Source organism: Lepidothrix coronata, unplaced genomic scaffold (genome assembly GCF_001604755.1).
Source record: "Lepidothrix coronata isolate B3197 unplaced genomic scaffold, Lepidothrix_coronata-1.0 Scaffold269, whole genome shotgun sequence".
NCBI lineage: Eukaryota > Metazoa > Chordata > Aves > Passeriformes > Pipridae > Lepidothrix > Lepidothrix coronata.
The window spans coordinates 102,685-127,887 of record NW_016690449.1 but is presented as its reverse complement, the minus strand read 5'-3'; the positions used below and the strand labels follow the sequence as shown (position 1 = coordinate 127,887).

Genomic DNA, 25,203 nt, shown 5'->3' with positions numbered 1-25,203 from the left:
GGGTGCAAACAGTTGCAGTCATGTGCCTGTGCTCATCAAAAGCTGTAATGCTTTATGAAGTTGGCAGCTGGTGGTAGTGGAAGTTAATAGAAGCAGCAAATAACTTAATTGACGATGTTTCATAATTAGTGTGTTGTAACTTTTGAGAGTGCCCTGTCTGTGTTGGATTTAATGTCTTAATCCCTACCGTTTGATAGTGGTTTACTCCTACCTCTGATATTAAAATATTGTTCACTTGGCCTTGAAATTGCTGCTAAGGGCCTAATGCCACTTATATCTGCAAAACAAAACCCCAGCAAACCATGTGCTCACTGGGTTTGCCTTTGTCAAACCCTTCTTTTCCTTTCAGATGTGGAGGAAATACTTTTGAGGGAGGAATGTTCTTTTTTTTTTTTTTTTCCTAAAGAGAACTTTCCCAGTGGAAGCCCAGATGGACAGTGGTGATGGGGGTGAGAAATGGGAAAGGAGGAAGAGAGAGGCTTCCTCTGCATTTCTTTCTCTGGATGACAAAAGCTCCCAAGCAGGGCAGGGCGTGCTGCTGTGTACAGCTGTGGTGGGTGGGGTTTTTATTTGGAGGTTTGGAGTTTTAACCTCTTATGGAACACGAAGGAACTGTAACTGTGGACCCTCTGCTGTTTGGTACTTGTTATGAAGTCAGGTTTTTAGTCTTGCACCTGGAGTGGGTGGTCTGTGCAGGGTTTTGGTGATCACAGAATATTATTTGAGCTGGAAGAAGTTCTGTCTCCCAAGATGAAGTGCTTGTGCTCAGTTAAGCGACTTTTGGGGTTTATGTGAATGTTCTTTGCAAATTATGTTGTGGTCTTTATAATTTCAGAGGACACTTTTAATTCCAGAAAAATGTCATGTATATTTTCTTTTTAGTTGTCTTAAGAAAATGCTGAGAACTCTTTTGTTGCTCTTGGCTGAATTACATACCTGCAGAAATACTGCTGTCCTATATCATCTTTTACTGCCAGTAAAGGCCTTGTTTTTCATTTTCTTTATGTTTGTTTGGGTTTTTTAATTAATGGACAAGTTCTTGTAGTATCTCTGCTAGATTGGCTGAAATGAATTTTAATCTGTTAATGTTTCTTTAAAGATCTTTATATGGTTTTTTGATATGAACAGGTAAGGAGCTCATGCCCAGAACGAAAAGATTTGTTCCCTTGCGAGCTGAGAGCACTTTAGATATCCCCATGGCTAACGATAAACAGCTCATTAAAACCAAGCTGAACAGTAATTTAAGGCTTTTGCAGTTGCCTTTAGTCACAGTGCAAGTTCCTGCACAGTTTTCTGGAAGCCTTTTTAGCCCTGTTCCTGTGACCACGTAGAGAAGCTTGGCTGGCCCTGGAGTGTGGGTTGGCAGGGGCAGGACGGTGCCTGCCAAGGCTGTATCCCCACTGACCTACCACCAGGGCTGAGCCTGCCAGCACTGTCATCCCTGACAGAGGATCTTTGTCAGAGTCCCTGCTACTGATACAGCAGCTATGAAGTAGTGTCTCTGAATTCTGGGTCAGTGCATGTCACAAACTGACAAATTTAGAATACTTTGCCGTTCATTCATTCTGTGCACGGGGGGAAAAAAACCTGGCTGAGTTACTATTGTCAGCGTTCCCTCCAATCCTGCAGCTTTTGTGAACTTGTCACAGGCTTGTTGCAATTCACTTGGAGTGGAATTGTACACACACACACACACACACACACACATCTTTATTTTCCTTCCTCTTTTAAAGCTTTATGAGAGTGTCTCTTTCAGGTTATGCTTTTTGTTGCCAAGTCATAGTATGTAGGATCTTAGTCTTTAATGAGGGCCTTGCACACGAACATCAAAATTTATGGAAGGCTTTGTCCAGCTTATTAATTTTTTAGCATACTTTAGGGTTTGTGAAAAGTATAATTTTCCCATTTTTTTCCTCCAGCTGTAGTAGAGGTCATTCCTAATCACCCACTTTCTTGTCCGTGTGCACCAACCTCCCAATGGAGGTATAGGCTTTTGTTGCTCTGTTTGGTGAAAATTAGCAGTGCTCTTCTGTATAACTTTAATTAAGAAATGGATGCTAACTTTTGGTTAAAGTAGATCTTAAATAATCTTAAAAACATGAGGCAGTTTCAGGGCTGACTGCTGTGGATGGTGGCATTTTCCAGCATAATGCTCCTGTTGGAAAGTGCCAGTTAGCTGAAACAGAAGTGTGAGAAAATGCACAGTTGCGACAAAACACTTAAGGGAGAGGGATTTTGGTTCAAAGACAGAATTTGTAGTTTTTGAGAACTTCTACAAAAGCTAATTGCTCAGTAATTAGAGCAGCTGCAGGGACCAGGGCCATGGGAGCGCTGGATCTTTGTGTTCTCAGCTTGAAGAAATAGATACTAACTTTTTTTAGGCTTTGGAGGTTTTGGTGTTTTCTCCCTCCCCCTGTATCACAGTTAAACTCAAGTTTTGCCATGATGCAGAGCAAATTCAGAACTCCCTGTTCTTTGGGTATAATTTTTCTGAGCTTTTCTTGGCATCAGATGGAAGTGAGGGTGCTTTGGAAATGCAGTGGAGCTTCATTTGTGAACTCTTTGACTGGACCTTGTCCTCTTTTGTGATATAAATCATTGTCACTGGGATTGTTTTTTTTTTAACAGTAATTTTTGAGAAGATGTTAAGAAAAACCAGAAACATCACTTTGCTATCTGAGCTACATGGGTTTTGTTTCCACTTCTTCCATGTATATTGTATCTCTTGCTGCTTTTGCTTGGTCTCAGAGTTTTGTTAGGTTTCTTGTAAGAGAGTGCTGGTTAAATACTTCTCAGCTGACAGAGCTAAATGCTTCAGGCTTTTGTTCTGTTATTTTTTTTTTAAGCTGTGTTAGATGGTGGACAGATGTGGAAATGAAAAGAAAAAGTATTGTGTGAGAAAGGCCTGTCTGAAATTGTCAATATATTTTTCTGTTTGGAGGGCAGTCATGGTTAGTAGAAGTTTGGAAGATACCAGACAGTTCTTTTCTGTTCTTGTTTACATGTATTATTAGTTAGACCATATTGCCTTACAAGGCATGTTTGAAGCACAGAAATCTAGTGCTGGTATAAAAGCACTTATCATAGATTCTGGCCAACTGAATGTACATTTAGCTATGCAGGCCTAGTTCTGATGAAAATACCACAAGTTCCTTTTTGATATACTTTATAAAATCTCCTTTCATCTTTTACTTAGCCTTGAGGGGAGGAGGGAAATAAAAAAGCTGTATCATTGATAATATTCCTCATGGCTGAGATGTTGCAACTGAAGAAAACTCTTTTCTGTGGATTGGCTGTGGCATGTAGGCCCTTCAAGTTATTAACCAAGTTCTTTAACCAAAGTGTAATCTTAGGGTTTATTTAATCCTTGATGTGTTTGGAGAAACTGTGGAGTTAACTTTCCTTCTATATTTGTTCTCAAGAAAAGGCTCATTGCAGGGGACTGTGTGCTAGGCTGCAGTGTAAGAAAATGATAATAAAACCCAAGCACAGTCCTGCACAGTTCCTCTCAGGAAATCTGTAAGGAAAGAAGGATTTTTAATAAAACCATGTGAAATTGATGTGTGAGGTTGTAGTTTTAAAGAAAGTATTTATAAGTGTGTATGGCATAATGTGCTGTAACACACTGCAGTTGAGTTTCTGAGCTCTCTGGATGAATATGTAGTATGTAAATATGTGTATGGAGTCAAAGGACTTGAGCATTTCTGAGCTTGATGGGGCAATAAAGTTAAGCACAAGAGCTGAGTGCAGAACAGCTTTAGCTGCAGATCTGCAGCAGCTCTAATGAACTGCCAGTTGTGTTGCTGGTTATAAGTGGTGCTTTGTTTATGGGATGAAATCGAGTCTCAAAGCAGCTTCTAATCATCAGCAGCGAAGTTCCTTATTTCAGTTGGGTATGATGCTACAGGAGGCTTCCTGAATTTGCAAACAAGTCAATTAAGCAGGAAAAGAATAGAGCCTGTCGTTGTGCAGCACAAGCTGAGTCCTGGCAGTGGGAAGGGATGAGGACCATGCAGTTGGTACCCATTTATCCTTGGGGATAAACTGTGGGAGCATTGTTCATTGCCAGGCTGTTTGGGGTGATGGTTTGCTTGGTTAGTGGTACTTCAAATTTAGATTTTGCAGGTGGGAAATTAGTTTGGAATCAACGGCAGAACGTGTTACACAAAAAGTGCCTCTCATTAAAATAGTTACACCATATGTGATGTTACATTATTTGTTCTTGCTCTTTTAGCCAAAAGAAGATTCCTTGATACAGAATCAAATGAATCTATTAAACTTGCCAGTTTAATGCAGTAAGCTAAGAAAGTTTCACAAGAACCACCAAAAGGTAGTGGAGTTACTTAGTATTTGTGATGGCAGGTGAAAGGTGATATATTTGTCCTGTCTTCACAAATCAAATGCAACTTGTAAGTTCTGCTGTTGGCCAACTGTTTATATCTGGCTGGCTGAGGTATTAAGAAGGGGTTCAAACAATGGACTTGTTCACACAACTGGTTTCCTTCCATTTGCTGTAGTCATTAACAGGACCTTTCAATGTATAAATAATGCATGCCCCAAAGTCTCATTTTGATACAGTGATTACTTCCTTTTATACTTGCCCATTAAAAGCCCCCTCTTGCTACTCCGTGCAATTCATTACAGTCCCTCTTTAAAGAGTGTTTGTAACTATTTTTTTTAAAGCACCAGCATGTGTTTCAGTTGATGTTCTCCCCTAGCTCAGCTGAAAAGTTATTTAATAAAAGAAGGTAATGCATAATGGGCCCTCTGCTTCTTAAGGAAATTTAAGAAAGCTTTTTTTCCCCCCCTGAAAGTCGTTCCCAGCTGTGTGTAGAGGTGCAGCAATAGGAGTAATCTGTGCAGCACTGAATGAAAATGTGACTCTTTAAAGCATTTGTTTCTGTGCTCAAACCTTACAGTGATGCACTGTTGTGCTGCAATCACAGCTCATAACAGGGGCTTTTAAAGCCTCGGAAGAAATTGATTGTAAATATAGATATTCTGGGGAGCTCTTCCTGGCAGATGGCAGGATTGCTTAGAAACCTTTGGCAAATGAGATGCTGAAATTACAGCAAATGCAAGTAAATGTTCTAAATGTGGTTTGTGCCTCTCATTCAGAAATTTAAAAACCCTACACGAATTGCAGTTTCTACATCAAAATGTTAAGTTCCTACATAAATACCTGAACCTGCTGCTTTGTGGCCTTAAATAGCTCATGATTCATGAAGCTTTTTAATTCTACCTTGTTTTCTTAAGAAAAAGCAAAAGCTGGGAAGCTTCAGGATTTTTGCCTTCCAGAATGAACTTCTGAAAGGTGTGTAATGAGATAAATTCAGTGTCATTTGCGCTTCTCAAAGTATTTTGTTGCAGGGTTTCTTTTCTGCCCTTGCTTTTCATGAACAGGTAAAAATACTCCTCAGTAGAAGTCTTGAAAGCTCATGGGGGGCAAAATGGAGTTACAGTAAATGTTACAATATTTTGAACTTCAGCAGTCTAGTTCTTCAGTGGTTACAGCCCAAGTATGTGTGTAGAAACTTTTTTTTTGAAGAAGTTGAAACAGTTTTGATCAAATCCGTTATGATGCTTCTGGAACACTTTTTGCTTTCCTTGATAGGCCCTCAGACAAATGTAAAGCTTTTAGAGTTAATTATGTTACTTACTCCAAGCAGATTGTTTGTAAAATCATAGTTTATAGGACAGAGCCATTTATCAAAATTCCCTTGACACTTGCCCTACAAATACTAGTTACTGCAAAACATCATTTTAGTAGAACTGTTCCAACTTCCTTTGCTTTGAGTTAGTTGTTTATTCCACGGACATACTTGTGGGTAAATGATGTTGAAATTATATGCAGCCACTAAAATTGCTTTCCTAGTTGATGCACTGCATTCAGAATACTACAAAATAAAATATCCAGTTATAGATGATCATAGAACAGACTGGTAGGTCTGTGAACTTGATTGCTTGATATAGATGTGATGGGATAGATCAGGGTGGCAGCACCAAGAGGAGTTTCTTAAAATCTCCTTTGAGCTCAGCTTAATTATAGGAATTTCTAGTGCATCTTCTCCCTTGATGATGCTTTAGGTTCTTTGAAAGCATAGCTGAGAAACAAAAATAGAACTTTTGAATTGTCTTCTTTCTGCTCTGAGAGTCCAGGTGGGTTCATTTCCTTTTTTAGGGCTGGGAGCAATTGCTGTTATCTTGAGATATTGAAGGTACAAGGCTTGAAAGTCAGTTGCAACTATAAACAGCTTTTACTTTTTAGAACAGTAAACTTTTATCCTCAGTAAAAGAACAAATTTAGTCTGAGTTCTTGGCCAAGTTTCTCTCTCTTTATGTATTTCCTGTTGCTTTGAAGGGTGCAAAGGTTCTTCTGTGTAGTAGTTCTGGGGAACTAAATTAGACTTTAAGTGCAGACATGTCTGTATTTCTGAAGAAATAAGGTGATACATAATTGATTGAAGCTTTTTTCTTTTTTCAGTTCCTTCCAGGGACTTACTGAAGCAGTGGGAGACTTCTCCTAATTTCTTTTTTTTTTTTCCAGTTTGTTTTTGCATGACAGCTTAGGAAGAAAGGTCTTCAAACAGTTGTTCTATTTGTTTTGGTTTTCCCACTTTTTCTCCATCTTACTCAAACCAAGCTGAGTAATCAAAGAGGTACCAATGGGATTAAGCTACAGTGTGAAATAAATGGATTTTTTCCTGTCAAGAGACACCAAGTGTCCTTAGGTTTGTTCCCTCCTTTCCTCACCTTCCAACTCCCAGAAAAAAAAAAATAAATCTGTGGTACATAAATGCCTTGCCTAGGGATGTTTGCTGTATCTTTGCTACTTAGTATATGTTTCTGTTATATAAAAGTATCTGTCCAGGTGTCTGAGCGAGGTTGTAAATGTGCCCAGACACTCGGAAAAGCCTTATCAGATGACTTTTAGTGAATCCAAGATGGGAGGAAGAAAGATCTTCTTGATTAAAGGTGGCAGCCTAAGAGAACCAGCACAGAGGTGCTTAAATCTTGCTTCCCACCACCACCACCACCCTTGTGTCTCCTGTGCAGATTTGGTGTCTGGGCATGTGGTAGGTGCTCTAATTCCCGGTGGTTTATCAAAAGCTGAGAGACAATGTTGTTTGGCAGTCTCTGTAGCAGGAGAGGAAGCATCTTTTGTTATTGACATCCTTTCTCCTAGACCAGCTCTTGCTTTTTGCCAGCTGCTCATTGTCTATACTTGCTTATTTAGTATTCACAAGGGATTTTACAAGTTCTTATCAGTTCGTTGCCACAGCACATCATTTCCTCTTGTCATCGGTAAATTGGTGGGGGGAGGATTTGCTCTGGAGCTGGGGAGTGGTAAAACACCATTCATGAGCTGCCCTGGGCTCTTCTGCTCCTCTCCTTTCTGACTTTGTAGTAAAGGTCACATTTCTAGTCCTTACTCTGTCATGCCTTCCCCCTCCCCTCTTTTTCTGGGGAAAAGAAAACAATTATTTTTTTTCTTTTGCCAAAGGCTAAAAATATCCTGCTCTTCAAATATTCTTCTTAAAAGATATAAGGAAGTGCAGCATAAAAATAGCTCCAGCAAAAAAAAAAAAAGGGTTGACCACCTTTCTGAGTGGCTGGGGAAGGGTTGGTTGGAGCTTTTTATTGGGTTTTTCTTTTAGTTGTGTTTGGTTTTCTCTATCTACAGCCTTTTCCTAATTTTTTTTAATACTCTTCAAAAACAAGAGGTAACTAATTAGGGTTAAAGCAGGAAAAAGCAGATGCTGTAGGATTTTCTCCTTTTGGGAAATAAAGGTCCATCTGAGAAAGCATCACTGGCCTTGGAACTGCTGGTTCCACCCTCCCTCTTCCCTGTTCCTTCATAGCAAGTTTGGTCTTTTAGTGAGGCAGCATGACAGGGATAGACTGTTAGTTTTAAAGCATATTCCTCAAGCTTGTCTTCTAAAGGAAAGTCATGGATTTAAGGAACATTAACATGAACTATGCTGTCCCTATCATCCCTTGTTGGTCCTTTTTCCCACTAATCATTAATGTAAGAATTAGAGACTCTGATCTTTTTTTGGGGGGTGAGGTCCTAGTACTTCTGTGTTTTTGTTTTGAGACTAAATCAGGTACAATGCTGAAACAGAGAGTCTTTTACTATCTGCCTTTTTGTTTTACTTATTTTCTAATTCCTTGTTAACTTATCTTTTTGACAGAACTAAATTAGAGGAATCAGTCACCATTTTTGATGTGAAGACTTCACCTCTGACATCTCTATGGTCATTTGGCAGCCTCCAAGAAATAATACAGCTCAGCAGTGGCAGTAACTGCCTTGGGTATACCCTGACAATTATTTGGGAAAAACAAAGAAAACCCCAACAGCCAAACCCCAGCAAACCTTTTGAAGACTTTGTGTCCAATGACGTCAATGGCCAGTTTGTTCTCCTTTACTAGCCCAGCTGTAAAGCGTCTGTTGGGCTGGAAACAAGGAGACGAAGAGGAAAAATGGGCAGAAAAAGCTGTTGACGCTTTGGTAAAAAAGCTGAAAAAGAAAAAGGGTGCTATGGAAGAGCTGGAGAAAGCCCTGAGCAGCCCAGGCCAGCCCAGCAAGTGTGTCACCATCCCCCGCTCCTTGGATGGGCGGCTCCAGGTGTCCCACAGGAAGGGCCTTCCCCACGTCATTTACTGCCGCGTCTGGCGCTGGCCTGACCTCCAGAGCCATCACGAGCTGAAGCCCTTGGATATTTGTGAATTTCCTTTTGGATCGAAACAGAAGGAAGTCTGCATCAATCCATACCACTACAAGAGGGTGGAGAGCCCAGGTACCTGGAAAATTACTGTCTTACAACTGCACAAAATCTTCTGTAACCACTTACTGGTCGCTCCCTCCTCCAGTCCTGTGCAACTGATTGGAACTGGTGTATGAGGGAGTTTGGGAGAGGAAGTTCAAAGGGTACATTGCTGATGTGTTTTTGGGGAGGTGTGTTGTCCATTCTTTGGGATTAATCTCTTCAGCCTGCTACCCTTAAAGTTAGTAGCAAAGTCCTCATTTGTAGCAAAACAGAAAGCAGTGATAAAAAGACTTGAGTTTCTTTGACAAACTTCTTTAAAAATCTCAGTTCTCACAAGGAGGTTGGTGATGTTATTTTAATATTTAATTCGTGAGTGACATGACTTGAGGAGATAAAAAAAAGAAATAAAATTCTTGGATGGTAGAGTTCCCCACTTGAAATCCAATCAGCAGAGAGCAGAGATGAATAGAGCCAAGAGTGGTGATCAGAGCAAGGTTTGTACCAAATTTGTATCGGGTAACAAGCCTGCTGTTCAGGAATTCTGCCATGGGAGGAGGGGAGGAGGGTTGGGGTTGCAAGTGGAAGACATGAAGGATGTTGCTGTGGACTGCAGAGTGAAAAGTTGCTTCTGTTGTTCCACAAAGTAGTTGTAACTCTGCTGCAAACTGCAGTGCTCATACTGCAGCACTGGAATTCCAGACTTCAGCAGCCCTGGGTTTAAAAGTTAAAACTCCAGCTTAGCAATACTTTTATATTGCAGTATAGATTTTGTTTGTCTTCAGTGAAAGGGGCAATATGTAACTATATAGTTTGGCTGTGGTAATACAGACTGTATTTCCATTTTCACTGGTTTGCTCCTGCACACAGACAGTGAGTTTTGTACATCAGTACTTCAGCACGTGCCACATGGTTTGTTTTGTTGGTTTCTTGTTTTTAAAAAGAAAGGTCATCTTCCAGTTGCATGAGATATATGTGTGGTTTTGTGATTTTTGCAAGAGTAAAGTTTGAGTCTTTCATGAAGCATAATTTAAAAAGTAAAGGAGAGAGGAGAGGGTAAAGGCACGTCACATTAACCCCCTGCTCCTCTTTCCACCCCACTAGTGTTGAATTATCGTGATGACCAGAACAGAACATCATTTGGATCTCCTTCTAGCTCAGTTTTTAATGTGAATTCACCTGGTTTTCCTCTGTGTTTTTTCCAGTTCTACCTCCAGTGTTAGTGCCTCGCCATAGTGAATTCAACCCCCAGCACAGCCTCCTGGTTCAGTTCAGGAACCTCAGCCACAACGAGCCCCACATGCCACACAACGCCACGTTCCCTGACTCCTTCCAGCAGCCCAACAACACTCCATTCTCCATCTCCCCAAACAGCCCCTACCCCCCTTCTCCAGCCAGCAGCACTTACCCCAGCTCCCCAGCCAGCTCGGGGCCAGCCAGTCCCTTCCAGCTCCCAGGTAAGTCCAGCCTGAATGTCAGTTCAATAAAAAGAATTGAAATGTCCTGTGCTCCTGGGATTTATTACCTCAGGACTTTGTGATATTTGCAATAAATTGCTTTTTCCGTTTGCATTTCGGGGAGTTTTCTTCCTAGTTTTGTCACTGATCAGACTTAATTATTGTAGTTTTATTTTTCCAAATGGTTTTTTGTCGTGGATATAATAATGGTAAATTATTTTGCACAGCTTCAGTATGGAATAACTGATACATACTTTAAAAGAATGTCTAGCAATGAAATGAAAGCAGGTGTAAGAGGCAGAGCAAGAGGTTTATTGATGTCTTTCTCTGAATACAGTGGTGTTTAACTGGAAAAAAGTAGCAAATCTTTGTTAGAAACAGATAGGACTAAATTGATTCTCTTTAGCTGATTTGGGTGAAAAAAGGGAAAAACAATTGATAGGGGCAAAGGAAAGAAGTCTTACTGATTGTCTGGCTATTGGTGTGATTATAAAGCCAAGAAGTTAATTGATTAATGATTTTAATCATGAGGCTCAGTGGCCTCATCTTTGTTGTTTCTGATGGCTCAGTTCCCCCAAAAGAGTGTCCCAGTCAGGGGAATCTCTTGGCTGAGTACTGGGATCACTGGGATGGATGCATTAATGGGGCACAGTTGTGTGCTGCTGGAAGAACACAGAGATCCCCACTTTTAAAATGACCTCAGCCTACAAAAGCAGGAAAAAATCCCCAAAACTGCTATAGGCCTTCTTTCTGCTACAGCAAATAAAGTTATTTCTTCTACTAATTTATTTTTGAACATGGAGAAAAGGGGAGGCAAGAAAGCTAATGCTTGTGTGGCAAAAAGTGGGAACCACAGTCATCTTTCCCAGCTGCAGGAGTGCAGTTATTAAACTAAAAAAAAAAAAAGGGGGCAAAAAGAAAAAAGCACATTTTTTTAAGGTATCCAATCTTGTTGTTAGTCCCATAGGTAAAACTGCAGCTACTGAAGGAGTTTACTGTAAAGACAGCTGGCTGTTTTCAGATCACTTTGAAAATGGGTCCAATTTTTTAACATCTCTTGTTCAAGAGGGTTTGGGGGTTTTTTGGTATGTTTACAACAGTACAATGAATAAATATTCTAAATTGTTGAGGTTTATTCTTATTTTTTCCACCTCTGTAGCTGATACTCCACCTCCTGCCTATATGCCCCCTGATGATCAAATGGGGCAGGATAATTCCCAGTCTATGGACACAAGCAATACCATGATCCCTCAAATCATGCCAAATATATCCACCAGAGGTGAGTTGTGGGGTAAAATTACATAGTTTGGCTTCTTGCAGCTCACGACCAAACTGAATGAATAACTTCAAATGGGCCAGTAAACCTCGCTGGTAAGTCCTTCAAGGCAAACTGGGGCTGTAGCAGAGAAAACTGAGAAATAAAACTTGCCTGGCTTATTTTCATCTCTTGTTTTCAAAGTCTGAGGGCTTCCAACAAGTTGAACTCTTTTTCGTTTCTTTGCCACCTTTGGCTGTTGCTGGAATTATATGTGAAATAAGGCTCTGAAAATTTGGGTCCCAAAATAGCCATTGTAACAGATTTTTTAAAAGTGGGCAGGAGAATCATGTTTCACCTGCTATCCCAGTGTTTTCGTGTGCATGTAGGGGGGTTTTTTAGTTTAATATCAGACTTAAAATTGGAAAATAATTGTAAAATCAGCAGGCTAGCTAAAATGCATGAAGATCTTAATCAGGATGGTCCTTGCCCATCCTAAGTGTCAGCTAAGCTTTTACTTACCTGGTGATGTTTTGGGAGGAAAAATATTCTTTCTGTTTGCTTCTTTTCAGATGTCCAGCCCGTTGCCTACGAAGAACCCAAACACTGGTGTTCCATCGTGTATTATGAGTTAAATAATCGTGTCGGGGAGGCCTTTCATGCATCTTCCACAAGTGTCTTGGTAGATGGGTTTACAGATCCCTCCAACAACAAGAACAGGTTCTGCTTAGGGCTGCTCTCGAATGTAAATCGCAACTCGACCATCGAGAACACTCGGCGGCACATTGGCAAAGGTAAAGCTGGGCTCAAGAAACCAAGGCCTTGGGTTTGTTTCACCCTCTCTGCACTGCAGCAGGGGTTGTTCTCAGATGAGAATACCAGGGGTAATCTGAGATCTGATACATTATTTACCTCTGCAGAATCAGAAGACAACTTCTTTGGGCATGGTTTAATTCTAATCAGTCAGGAATTGCAGGCATTTTTCTTTGGTGCTAATTTAAAAGACTAAATTTTACCTCTTCCTTGCCAAACAAGATTATCATTTACCCTAGCAAACAAGCCCCTATGACAATCTGTACCTAGAGCTCTTGTGTTTCAGCACCAAGAAACATTGTAGGACTCCTGATATTCTGCATTCTCTCTCCTCCTTAAATCAAATTCTTCATCCCACTGTACAGTATATCAAAGATTGTTTTATTTTGTTGTTGCAAGGCACTACCTGCTGTCTGTGTTCAAATATCTTGGTGAGTTGGCAGCAGGACTTTGAAGTGCTAATGCAAAACTGCAAGGGCTCATTTGTCTGAGTGAATCCATGGGGTGTGTTTGTGTGTGGGAGGGATTCCTGGAGACAGCAGGTTTTGCAAGATCTTCTAGTTTTCCTGTGCTGTTTGGCTGATAGCACATAGAGATGCACAGTTTTCATCTGTGATGGAATGTGCTTGGATTATCTTAGATTGCAGTGCTCCTTTTCTGAATATCTTCTCTTTTGTGACCAAGTCAGTCCTGAGAAGAGAACCCTGTTTCTGTTGCACCTGAGATCATTTGGTAAAGTTGGTCTTGAGTTTTGCTTGATGAAAATTCATCCTGTCCCTTAACAGTCTTTTTAAATTAGAAACTTCTATAAATATGGCAAAATTTTGCAGATAATTTGGAAACCACAAGTTTTATTGATGTCTGTTGGAAACTTGGCTCTGCAGTGCAGTTATCCAAGAAAAATTATAAATAAAGCAATGTTATAAAGGAGAACAGCTGATTCCTGAGGTGTGAGTGGTTTGTCAGGTTCTTTTGTTTGGGCTCCCCCCTCTCAGTGGTACTGGCAGAGGAATCCTGTGCATCTTCCCAAGGTCAGGAGTGTCACTAGGATCCATCAGGTTGGGTAGGGTAGTACTGGCTGCAATGAGCTTTGAAATGTCTACATCTCTAATAGAAATTATGGAACTTCAACTTTGTGGTAATTGTTCTGGCAACAGTTAAGACTGTTTGGGGATAAAATACCATGTTTGATTTTTAAGGTCTGTAAAGCCTGATGGTAATTAAGTCGAGCAACTAATTGGACTTGCCTCTCCTTTGGCTTGATAAGATGCTGTGAAAATCAGAGCATGGATGTACTTTCTCATTCATGTCTGATCCTTCTCCCAGGACACACTTATTTCTGTTGGAATTGCCATAGGCAGAAGCTACCAGTTGTATAAAACTGGAGTTTTAAAAGGCACATAAATTCTCTTGAAAAACAGCTTGAAATAGCAGTTGAAAGAAATGTGGCAGTAATTTTTTCATTCTATTTTGTAACTAGTCAGAAAAGGACATCTAGTGGCTGGTGTATCATGAGCCTACTGTATTTTGAAATGGGAAAGTAAGTTATAGTGTGAGCAAAAGAACTTTTCTGAAAAGCTCAGGCAGAAAGTTTACTTTAAAAAAAATAGGATTTACTACAACCACCTCAAAATCAGAGACAACAAACTAATTTTCCATGTTTTTATCATTGTTTTCAAGGAGTTCATCTCTACTATGTTGGTGGAGAAGTCTATGCTGAGTGTTTGAGTGATAGCAGCATATTTGTACAGAGCAGGAACTGCAACTACCACCATAGCTTTCATCCAACAACTGTGTGCAAGATTCCCAGTGGATGCAGTCTGAAAATATTTAACAATCAGGAGTTTGCTCAGCTTTTAGCTCAGTCTGTCAACCATGGATTTGAAGCAGTATATGAGCTCACCAAAATGTGCACCATTCGAATGAGTTTTGTAAAGGTAAGTTATTTTGAGGGCAATTTAAGTTAATTGTGGGTTTGGGTGTTTAGGAGTAATTCCATCAGCACTGTAGCAAAGCTGTCCTGACCTGATGTGGGTCTTTTCAATGATCAGTATATTGAAAATGCTTAATTTGGGGAGAGGGAAATCAGTGCAAGAAAGGAAAAGCACAGATTGCTGTATTGAATGTTGGCTGGGTATTTAATTACTTCAGTATCCAGGACAGGGATTTAATCATTGTGGTTGCTGTAATTTTATTAAAGAAGATTTGAGCTCATGTTCTAAATTTGAAGGAGCAAAGTGAATAACAGGTCCATTAAAAGGAAGTGGAATTGATTGCAGAAAATATTCAACTCCTTCCAATTGATTAATATTATTTTAAAAAAATAATTATGGAAAAAAGGCTTGATTTGAGTTTATGAAGTCAAGCTGTGCTATTGTCTCACAGGAGTTTTCTCAGCATTGTTTAATGAAGATACTGTCATACTGTCCATCTCAGATTTACTGTGGAGTTTAGAGGGGTTTTTTTGCATCTTGTCCAAAAGATGTCATGTTGATTTTGTCAATTATGATAAATACTGCTCAGTTTGAGAGTGTGGAGGATAAGGGAGCAGGAGGTTGAAGCAGAAGAGAGATGTGGCCATACCAGGAGCCCTCCTGGAGTGGGCAGAGAGCTCCCCAGGAGCCCGTGTGGTCACTCCAGCTCTGCAGCGGGCAGTTCAGGCTCCCAGCTGCCCATACATATCATAGTTTGGGATTTTTTTTTAATGTTTATGAAACTGTTTGAACATGTGCAGCTCCCAGCTCCCTCCTGCTCCTGCCCAGCCTCAGGTTTTTTCCTTTACATAAGAAGTGTTCCTAAACTGTGAATTACCTTCAGATGAGTATCTTAGGTCCTGATTCCCTGCTTGTTGTTCGTGTTATTTCTAAGAGAAGCGTGTCCTGCAGTTGCTGGCTAACCCTGTGTTCCCCCTGCAGGGCTGGGGAGCCGAGTACCACCGACAGGACGTCACGAGCACCCCGTGCTGGATAGAGATCCACCTCCACGGGCCCCTCCAGTGGCTGGATAAAGTACTTACCCAAATGGGTTCTCCTCTGAATCCCATCTCATCTGTCTCATAGTGCTGACATTCTATCTCCAGCCTTCTTTTTAGAGAACTTATTCTAATTCTAGAGCAACTTCCAGTGGATACTGTGAGCTATATGGAGAATGGATCTTATGGTTTAATTGTGTTGGTTGTTTTTTTTAAATCCCTCTGTGACCAATTCCATTGTGTATAGCTAATCAGTTTTACATTTCAAATTGTTCTTGTGATGCTTAAGTGACAGTTGAGCCCTAAGGGAAAAAATAGTCTATTGAGAAATTCAGAACACTTTTTCCCCTCCTTCCCCTAGAACTTAAACAGACATATGTCTTAACTGGAAAATCTTTTTGTCCTGTAGGGACAAGAATCATGGAGACTGACTTCAGAAAATAAATACATATCATAGTTTGGGATTTTTTTTTTAATGTTTATGAAACTGTTTGAACATGTGCAGCTCCAGCTTGCAAGTTGTATTTTTAGCATAGTGGTTTAAACATCTTAAGGTTGACATCTGTCATAAGCAAAATTAGACTTTATTATGGCTAATTTGCCTCAGATTGAACAATGTGATTTTTTTTTTAAGTGTACACATGAATATACTTTTTACAAATATTGGAGTGCTGTAAAAACACTTGTATTTTCTATTGGAAAATGCTGTCATAAACACACTGTATATTAATGCAGAATAGCAGTTCTTAGCCTTTTCCCACTTTGGTTTTGTAACATCTCTTTTAACCACCATTTAAAATAGTAATTGATACAAGGTAAACATCTTGCACGTTTCTGGAGTAGTAATTCTTGGTTTGCTTTGATTTACACTCATGCAGTTTGGATTTGGTTGCCAAGGCTGTCTCTTTTTAGGTACCCTTCTCTTTTTTAACATAAACACTACTATTTGTAAATGGCAGTGCTTACTACTTTTTGGAAGGAATAAGTTTTTTGTTTTCTTTTTGGTGTTCTAGCTGTTTATTTTACCTGTCTGGAATTGATCTGTGTAGGCCTTTTTAATCTCTCAGTAGACATTACACAGTATTAGTGATTACACTGTATTTAATTCACTTTCAGTATGAGTTTGAGTCTCTTTGAAGACTGTGAGTGGCTTAGCAAATGAGTTGCTGAATGCAGAAGCTTTTACTTCCAGATAATTTAATGCAGACCTGTTGGTAATGACCAAAAGTAATCCCTTCTTTGTAGCCTACGTGAAAGGATGGTCTCACTCCTGGCCCTCATGGCAGGGGTTCAATCAGAAGACTTGTAACTGTAGTTGGCAGCTTTGTGGGACTGAAGCACTGCATTAATATGATGATAAAATTCCTCCCATGTAGGGAATCACAGAATCATGGAATGCTCAGGGGTTGGAATGGCCCTCAAAGATCATCTAGTGCCAAGCCCAGGGACACCTCCCTCTAGAACAGGTCACTCAAGGCCTTACCCAACCTGCCTTGAACATAGCTGGGGTTGGGGCAGCCACAGCCTCCCTGGGCAACCTGTGCCAGTGCCTCACCACCCTCACAGGAAAAAATTTCTTCCTGATATCTGAGCTAAATTTTCCCTCTTCCAGTTTGTACCCATTACTGCCTGTCCTGTCACTGCAGTCCCTGACAACGAGTCCCTCTCTGGTTCCCCGGAGGCCCCTTCAGACACTGGGAGGTGCTGTGAGGTCCCCACACAACCTTCTCCTCTGCAGGCTGAACAGCCCCAGCTTTCTCAGCTGTCTTCACAGGGGAGGTGCTCCAGTCCTCTTGCCAACATTGTGGCCTCCTCTGCACTTGTCCTTAAGCTGGGGACTCCAGAACTGTACCCAGTGCTCCAGGTGGGGTCTCACAAGAGGAGACCCGAGGGGGAGAATCCTCTCCCTTGCCCTGCTGCCCACGAGCCTTCTGAAGCAGCCCAGGATCCTGTTGGTTTCTGGGCTGTGAACGCTCACTGCTGGCTCATGGGGACTTTGTCATCAACCAGCAGCCCCAAGTCCTTCTCCCAGGGCTACTCCAAATCCCTCTCCACTCGAGCTGTAGGTGTGTCTGGGATTGCCCTGACCCGGGTGTAAGACCTCGGTGAACTTCAGGAAGTTTGCATCAGTGAGCTTTGGTGGAGAATTCAAGCACTGTACTAAACACTAAAAGAAATCAGCTAAATAACTTATGCCTGTTTTCCCCTTTTTATGATAAAAAAGGAGGCTGAAATACTCTAAGAGAATTAGAAGTGAATTATATACAAAATGTCTTTGCATGCAGAAAAAAACTCTTGTATTTTTTAACTTCTCACCTTCCTTTTTCTCTTTCCTGAATATCTCTTCAGCAAAGGGTTCAGTGTTTGGAGGAGAGGCTGAAAACTCTAATATGCAAATAATTGTGGAAAGATGTGTTGCAGTTAATTACTGCAATCCTGAGACATTGATTGCTTACACAAGTTCTTGTGTCTTCTATTGAATGACATTTTCTGCTCAGATGTGGAAATCATGCATCGTATGGTACCTGCGTAACGAATGATCTTAAAGGATTCAAATTGTTTACGTGTCCTTAAAATGTTTCTTCTGAAATGCCTTAAAGGAATAAACTGTAACACTTCTGCAGAACCCTAATGTTCTCCTGTACAGGAATTTCTGTATTACTTGGTGTTTTGGGGGGGGGGGGTTGTGTTTTGGAGTTTTTTTTAAACAGTTTCTCAAATGTGTTTAAAAACCAACAAGTGCATCTTCAGGAGAAGGGGAAGAACATTATTTGCTGTTTACCTTTGGGGTCTTCTCTTTCATTCTTTGGAGCTGCAACCCACAGACAGTTGTTTTGATTGAATAAGATGCCAAGTCAGTTGGCCACAGAATCCAGCTTCTGTTTTCTTCTCCTCGGGGCCTGACTTTTGTCAATAGCTGAATATGTATATTTGACACTACAGAGTATTATTTTTCTTGACTAGCTTTTGTAATAAATGCCATGGCACGTTGAATTAAGGAAAGATTGCAATTGTAGGTACAAGATTTTACTTTATCCAAGATGTTTTTCACCTGGCTTCATCTCTGTTCACTTGTGTGCTTTTATGTGGCCAGCTGAGTGACTCAAGAATGGGTGCTGAGGTGGGTGTTTGTGAGCCAGAGCTGGTGCTTAGTGCTGGTGTTGTGGTTTGATTGGCTGCCCGTGCACTGAACCATAATTTCTGCAATAATATCCAGTTAACCCACTTCTGATGCTGTCATTAAGTGCTAAAGTGCTCTGGCATTTTTTTTCTGCTTGTGTCCACGTTCTGGAACTGTAATATCTGCAATGCTGGGATAGCCTTGTGACTGCTGGTTTGGCAGGGCAGGAGCAGGGGCAAACCCAGGAAGATTTATCTGCCTTCTACTTCTCTGTTCCTTTTAAGCAGAGCTTTTTGGGTGCTTTCTAGTGAGCAAATTTTGTGTGCTGCTGGTTCATGGTGTTCCTAATCCTGTTCAGTTCATCTGTGCTGCTGATACAAAATGAGATATCGGTGCACAGATGGATTGGATGGAGAGATTTTTGACCCTAACGATGTGTCAAGTCCAGGGAGAGCAGGGAGTGCTGCTGCTGGGGCAGCATCCTGTGTATAAATCACTTCTTCATCCAGATGGAGAGATGGAGAAATTAAATCAGCCAGTAGTGTGGTAGTGGAAGAAGGAGCCTTTCCAGTGTAGCCCAGCTTGGATTGGGTGTTACCCTTCAGTGAAAACTGATTTGGCTTTTTTAGTGTATTTTCTTCTTTTTGGGCATCTCCTTTGCACCAACCACAGCATTGACTGGCAGCTTTGGCAACACCAGCAGAGCCTGGAGCAGGCTGACACCCATCCTTGCTGGGATTGCTCTTGCAGTCCCTGGGATAAGAGCTTGGATCTTGCTCCTTGGGCACCTCAGTGCTGGCAGTCAATCAGTGCCTTGTGTTTTACACTCATTTAACTGCATCAGGCTGGAAGGGCTGACATTGGTTTAGAGTATCTGTAGGACCAAACCACAATCTTCTAGTGTGCCTGAGGAGAGACAAATTAACAGCCCAGGAGGCAAAACAGTGATGAAACTGGTGTTACAATTCGGGGTAGAATTGTTTAAATTATTGGAATTCTTCTAGTTTTTGCTTGAAGCAAAATGCTGATTTTTTTTCCCCCCCACAGTATTAAAATGGGAAAGTTGTCGGTTCTTGGGTGTGAGATTAACTTGGATCCTTGCACTATAACTCTAGAGGACATTCAAATGTGTCAGGCTTCCTCCCTAGTCTGAAATAATAATTTTTTCAGGATATTGTTTTACTTGCTCAAATTGCTAATGATGGTTTCTAGAAAAACAAATAAACAAAAACCCCAAAACCAAAACATTTTCTAAATGTTTTGCTTCAAACAGCAAACGTGACTAAGGTTTTTTTTCTGTAGTTGTGAAGTTTCTGTTTAGGAAGGTTTCCCCATTCTGAATTCAAATCAATAGACCAAACCATCAGATTTACAACAATGTGTTGCTTTTTTGTGCTGCTCCATAAACCTGCTTCTGTGTTCGTTGCAAGCATAACCTTTATGCTTTTGTTTACATTGTAGGAAACACAGTTCTAGCAATGAGGTTTGTTGTTTTGTTTTTTTTCATTTAACTCTAAACATCTTTTTATTTTGTCAATTTTAAAATGATTAGGTTTTGCTATGTTATGTTTTTAAAGATATTTTTTGCATACTGCTGCTCATATTTCAATAAACGAAACAGAAAACCCACAGATTTTATTGGTCTTATTTATCTGTAACTCTGTATGTCTCAAGTGTTTTCCAGGGGTTAATTTATCACTTGTAACTCCTGCTGCTGATGCCTCTTCGTGTACATAGAACTCCTTATACTGTGATATTTTAAAATACTTTTCTGGAGCTTTTTGGTAATGCAAAAGCTGCTTGGAAGCAGAGACTAAATTATTTCATTACCTTATTTAAGAGCTGTTCTTGTAGAATGCAGCCAGCCCAAATGGTGTCAATTTCTTAGGATTTATGAAAATTTTTTTGGGAGTACAAAAAAGTGTTTACCTGTAAGACTTCAGCAACAATTTGATAAATATGTTGGGGGTGGTTGGGGGTTTTTTTAACCATAACATTTTTTTTAACAACTCATCATTTCTGAATGTGTCCAGCTTTGAACTGCTGAGCAACAGCCCTTCATTGAAATGAAACTCAATCTCATGAAACTCAAGGACTTATAACAATAAAGTATAAATTTAGGAGCAGTTCAGTGAGCTGTGTATTGGCTTATTTTTTAAGATTGAGGGGAAGAAAACTTTTCCCTTGTTTGTCAAGATACTGCACAAACAGAGGTTGAAAAGGAATTAGGGGTTTGCATTTATTAAATCTCTTTTTTTTGGCAGGATGAGTACAAAACCACTGAATCCCAATTCCACAGTGATAGATGGTTTGTTTAGTGTAAAACTGAAATGAAAGTGTTGGTACAACTTCAGCTGGTCTGGGCTTCCTGCTTTGGGATTTAATTTGGCCACCTGCAGTAATACTCTCAAATTCTTTCCTATTCTCAATAATGAGCTTTTTTCCTCTGAACATGAGGATCCAATCACTCAGGTAATAATTTATTTTCTTAATTTCTCTCTTGATGCTGTTTTGTATCAGTATCCCCTGTACTGTTTTGATGAATTTGCTTCCAAAACAATGATTGCCATGTAAAGTCTCCAGAAGATTTCCTGGGACAGTATAACCTGAATAACAGACTAATTTGTGAGCAAGATCTGAAAATAAGTCTTGCAGTGGCTTGTTGGCTTTCCAGCAACTCTATATGGACTTTAATCAATAGCTTTCTATACAAGTAAAAAGCAAGGAAACAAAAACCCTTGGTTATTAAAAGTTTTAAGTTGCTGTTTTATAGAAATGAAGAGGTTTTTGCTAATCTTGCTGGGGAATGTAGAGGTTTGGTAGCAACTCTGTGAGCAGCAAAAGTAACCTCTGAAATTCTTCATTCATGGGGTTTTTTTCAGAGGGAAAAAAAAAGCTTTTGGGTGAAACAGCCCTTTCCCACCCCCTCTCCAACCTACATTGTTAAATGAGGCAGAGGCTACTTCTGCTCATAAAAAAAGCAGATATGCCCCTGGCATTTAAAGTAATTGAACATTGGATGTTCTGTACCCTGTGCCAAGAGTCATCTTCCTTTCTTGTCTTGGAGTGCTTCTTTCTCTGATTTCCCAGGAGATCCTACTCCTCTGGGAAAACAGCTTCACAGAGATTAGGAAAATTTGGGAAATTCCTTTTACTACAGATGCTCTGGTCAGACGCCACTGGTGATGGGAGGGTGAAGTCAGTGCTCTAAATCAGCCTTTTCTAAAGGCCTCTCCCAGACTATGCACTTGGTGTGGAAATCCTGGTTCCATTTGACATGCCAAATCCAGCCTTTTGGCCTGGGTGATTTTAGGGCTTGTGTTTCAGACACTGCCAGCATTAAAAAAACCATTGGACTGCACTCAGTGATGGTGCTGGCTCTGCTTTCCCTCGGAATCTGAAATCTCTGGGCTTCCCCTTGTGCTGTGGGAACAGCAGAAGTCAAACCAGACTCTGTGCCAGCCATTTGTCATGGGTAGGCTGAAACAGGCAGTCTGGCTTTTTCTTTGTCCCATAGTTCTATATTTAGCAGGATTTTCCTCTAAAAACATCCTGAGAGGTCTCCAAAATCCATCCACATTGTCAAAGGACTAGATCACAAAATACTGAATAAGAGGCCTCTAGCTGAGTCCAAATCCAAGGGAAGCTCTGGTTTGGGATTCTCTTAGTCCTTCTGTTCTCTAATCCTGAAGGTAAGTCTGCTGGTAAATGTGGTTGTAGGGCATGAGGGGGTACATTAAAAACAAACACTGCAGCCACTGGCAGCACAGAACATTGGAGTTACAAAAAAACCCACCCAGGCTAAAAGTTCATTCTAAACATCTGGAGGTGGGAAATCTATCCCAGCAGAGAGGCCTTGCCAGGTAAGATAAATATATGTATTTTTCAGTGCTACCCCAAGTTTGTGCTGGAGTGATCATCACCTGCTTTCCTAAGGATGGCAAGAAGCCACATCCCGGCAGTGTCCCGAGTGGGACAGTCACACCTGATCCAGGACAAGCAGTTGCTGTTGGCCAATCCCACAGTGAGTGGTTCTGGGGGGACATCTCTGTTAAAAATACTGAAAGTCTTCACTTTAGTGTGAGAAACGAAGACACAAATCTATAGAAAATCGTATAAACAGCGTGTTAAATTCTCTTTTATCCAGAATTTTGATTGCTAGCCACAGCGTTTTCCTTAAATGCACATGGCTGGGAAGGGTGGGTCATCTCCATTCTGTGTTCCTGCTCCTTGCAGGGCTCCTCCTTTTTCCCATAAGACATAGGAAAAAAAACCCCAAATTTTTTAATTAGCAGCTCTTTTGTCCCAAGGCCAGTTTTATCTTGTTCTCTATAAACACCTTTTATCCCCATTCTCTTTTTGAGAAATAACCGTGTCGTTGGCAGCGACAGAAGCTATTTCCAGGACTAAATAAGAAGTGCTTTGTAATTCAGCCACTCCTGCAAAGGCTCATTTTCTGAAGGGTTTTAGGTGGAGAATCTGCTGTCAGCAAACTCCTGGGCCTCTCCAGACAGCTTCGAGCTGTGTGGGTGACTTCCACTTCAGACACAAAACAGACAAAATGGGCTCTTTTCTGTACAAGCCAAATGGAGACCAGTTTTTCTGAGATTTGAGGTGTCTGGTGGACAGTCTCACTCACTGATTTTTATAGAAAAAATTCTCCTTAAGTTTCCTGTAGGAAATTAGAGGTAAATACAGTATATTAAACATGAGAGTGCAAGCTTAGGAGTGAACAGGTTGTGTCCATGAAGATAATTCACTTTATGCACTGCTTGGGCAGAGGCTCAGCCCTGCAGGGAGGAATTTGGTGCTACCAGGAGGGCAAAAATGAGGAAAAGAGGAAGAAAAAAACTTGCAAAGATGTGACTGTAATTTGCTGTCTGGGAGACTTTATGGATTAACAGATTTAAACCAAACCTCTCTGCTTGTACCTGTAGTTTCTGGAAGAAACAACCTCTTAAAGACAAATGTGCTGTGAACACAAACCAGATCTCTCTTCCTTTCCTCTTCTCAGTCTGATCTATCTGCCAGCATTTAAAATGTTTCAAATATCAGGTAGATAAAGCTCCTGGCTCTCTAAAGGTGTAGGAGAACAGGCCCATGGGCAGAGCATGGAGGGCACTGTGCCTTGGCACAGCAGAACGGAGCCCCTTGCCCAGCACATCCACTGGGATCAGGTCTGGCCATGCTCTGCTGATGTGGAATATTTAGCTTTTAGGATTTATTCTTTTGCCTTGCTGTGCAGTTTGACTGGCTTGTGAGTCCTCCAGGTGAGTCCTTTCCAGGCATCATGTGATGGCCACGTGGTGTGGGGTGTAAAAAAAACCCCTCAGCTCTTGGCTTTTGTTTGGGGGAAAGGGAAGTGCAGGAGGAAAAATGCCAATAGAGAAGCCCAGCTAGAGCAGGAAATGTGAGAAGATGGGTCCTGCTGGCTCCCCAAAGTGTTAACAAACCCAGTGTTCAGGCAGAGCAATGGGATGAGTGAGCTCCTGGTTATGGGATTCTCTCTCAGAGGAGCATTGTGCTGGTGGCTTCTCCTTGGTTACTCAGTGCCAGTGCTGCACTGGATGGATCCAAAACCATCCACGGACTAAGAGATTAGAGCCAACAGAATGAAATATAACAATATTAATAGTCCATTGGCATGGTGGCATCAGATGTAAAAGGTCTTAGTGCTTCCAGGTGGAAGTGATGGGTTGTTTCCCTGGCCAGGAGGAGAGTTAGGACCTTATTTACCAGGCAGGTTTACCAGAGCACTGGGTATTTTAAGTGTGCTGATGCTCCTCGAAGTGTTACAGGAGCTGCTCAGCTTTTGAAAGCAAAGCAAGTCATCAAGAGTTTCTCTGAACTGGGGCCAGCCTGCCCTGTGTCCCAAATTTCTGCTGCTTTACTCATCCCTCCTGTTTCGGTGTGTTACCCACCTCTGGGCTGCCCTGAGGAGAAGCCACCAGGAGGAGGGAGGGCTGTGAGCGTGGAGAGGCTCTTTGGGAAGGCACTTGGAGAGAGTGGGATTTGCTAAAAGACCCCGGGGATGGTGTGGTTGTGTCAGGGGCAGGGTGTGACTGGCAGAAGGGATGGAGAATCCACGTGGGACCCCGTAGGTGTCCTGCACTTCATGAACCAGCCCCAGCAAGGGAAGGAATCCCTCTGGGTTCCTCTCATGTGCTGGGGGTTGGAAATGGTTTTTTTTTTTTTTTTTGGTCAACTTGAATTCTGAGCCTGGTGAAGCAGAATTTGTCACGGGTTTTCTACATGTGTGTTTCCCACATTGGTTAAAAGTTGTGGTGCCCCATCCCTGGGAGTGTTCAAGGCCAGGTTGGAGCAACCTGGTGTAGTGGAAGGTGGGGTGAGATGGTCTCTAAGGTCCCTTCCAACCCAAACCATTCTGGGATTCTCTGATTCTGAATGTCATTAATAGAATTTCTTCTGCAATAGAAATAATTCTGGATATTGATGAGAGCAGTACAGAGAGCATGAAAGCTTTCCCAGAAAACCAGCTAACACTCTCAGCACGACAGGTTCTTCTGGAGTATTGCTCCAATCAGACTGTGGAGAAAAATGGGATTATTCCAGAGTTATTTTTGAACATTTAAATAAAGAGTGGAACACAACATGTGCTCTGTCAGGTTCTGAGGCTTTTGCCAGCAGAAATTCTTAGCCCCACCTCGTTATAGCTGAGAGATGAAAACAAGCTGTTGTTGCTTAAAAATAAATAAGAAATGCCTGATTTGATAAAACTTGATTTATTCAAAAAGGGCTGAGAGAAACACACTTGAATTTATTCTTGCTTTCTACATTAGAGTAACTGCCCGGAATTA

General features: G+C 41.1%; 1 protein-coding gene across 4 annotated transcripts in view; it reads left to right on the top strand.

Annotated features, from left to right (window-relative positions):
• SMAD5 (SMAD family member 5) overlaps positions 1-20,016 on the top strand; it is a 33,701-nt gene extending 13,685 nt beyond the window's left edge. For 3 of the 4 annotated variants that reach the window (XM_017836078.1, XM_017836079.1, XM_017836080.1), the window contains exons 2-7: positions 8,196-8,801; positions 9,974-10,225; positions 11,385-11,504; positions 12,053-12,274; positions 13,974-14,230; positions 15,209-15,367. In XM_017836078.1, the coding sequence (XP_017691567.1) occupies positions 8,399-8,801; positions 9,974-10,225; positions 11,385-11,504; positions 12,053-12,274; positions 13,974-14,230; positions 15,209-15,352 (1,398 nt within the window). In that variant the 5' untranslated portion in view covers positions 8,196-8,398 and the 3' untranslated portion in view covers positions 15,353-15,367. Of the gene's footprint in view, positions 1-8,195; positions 8,802-9,973; positions 10,226-11,384; positions 11,505-12,052; positions 12,275-13,973; positions 14,231-15,208 lie in introns of all 4 variants that reach the window. The other variant, XM_017836077.1, reaches the window with a different exon arrangement.
• The last annotated feature ends 5,187 nt before the right edge of the window (positions 20,017-25,203 follow it).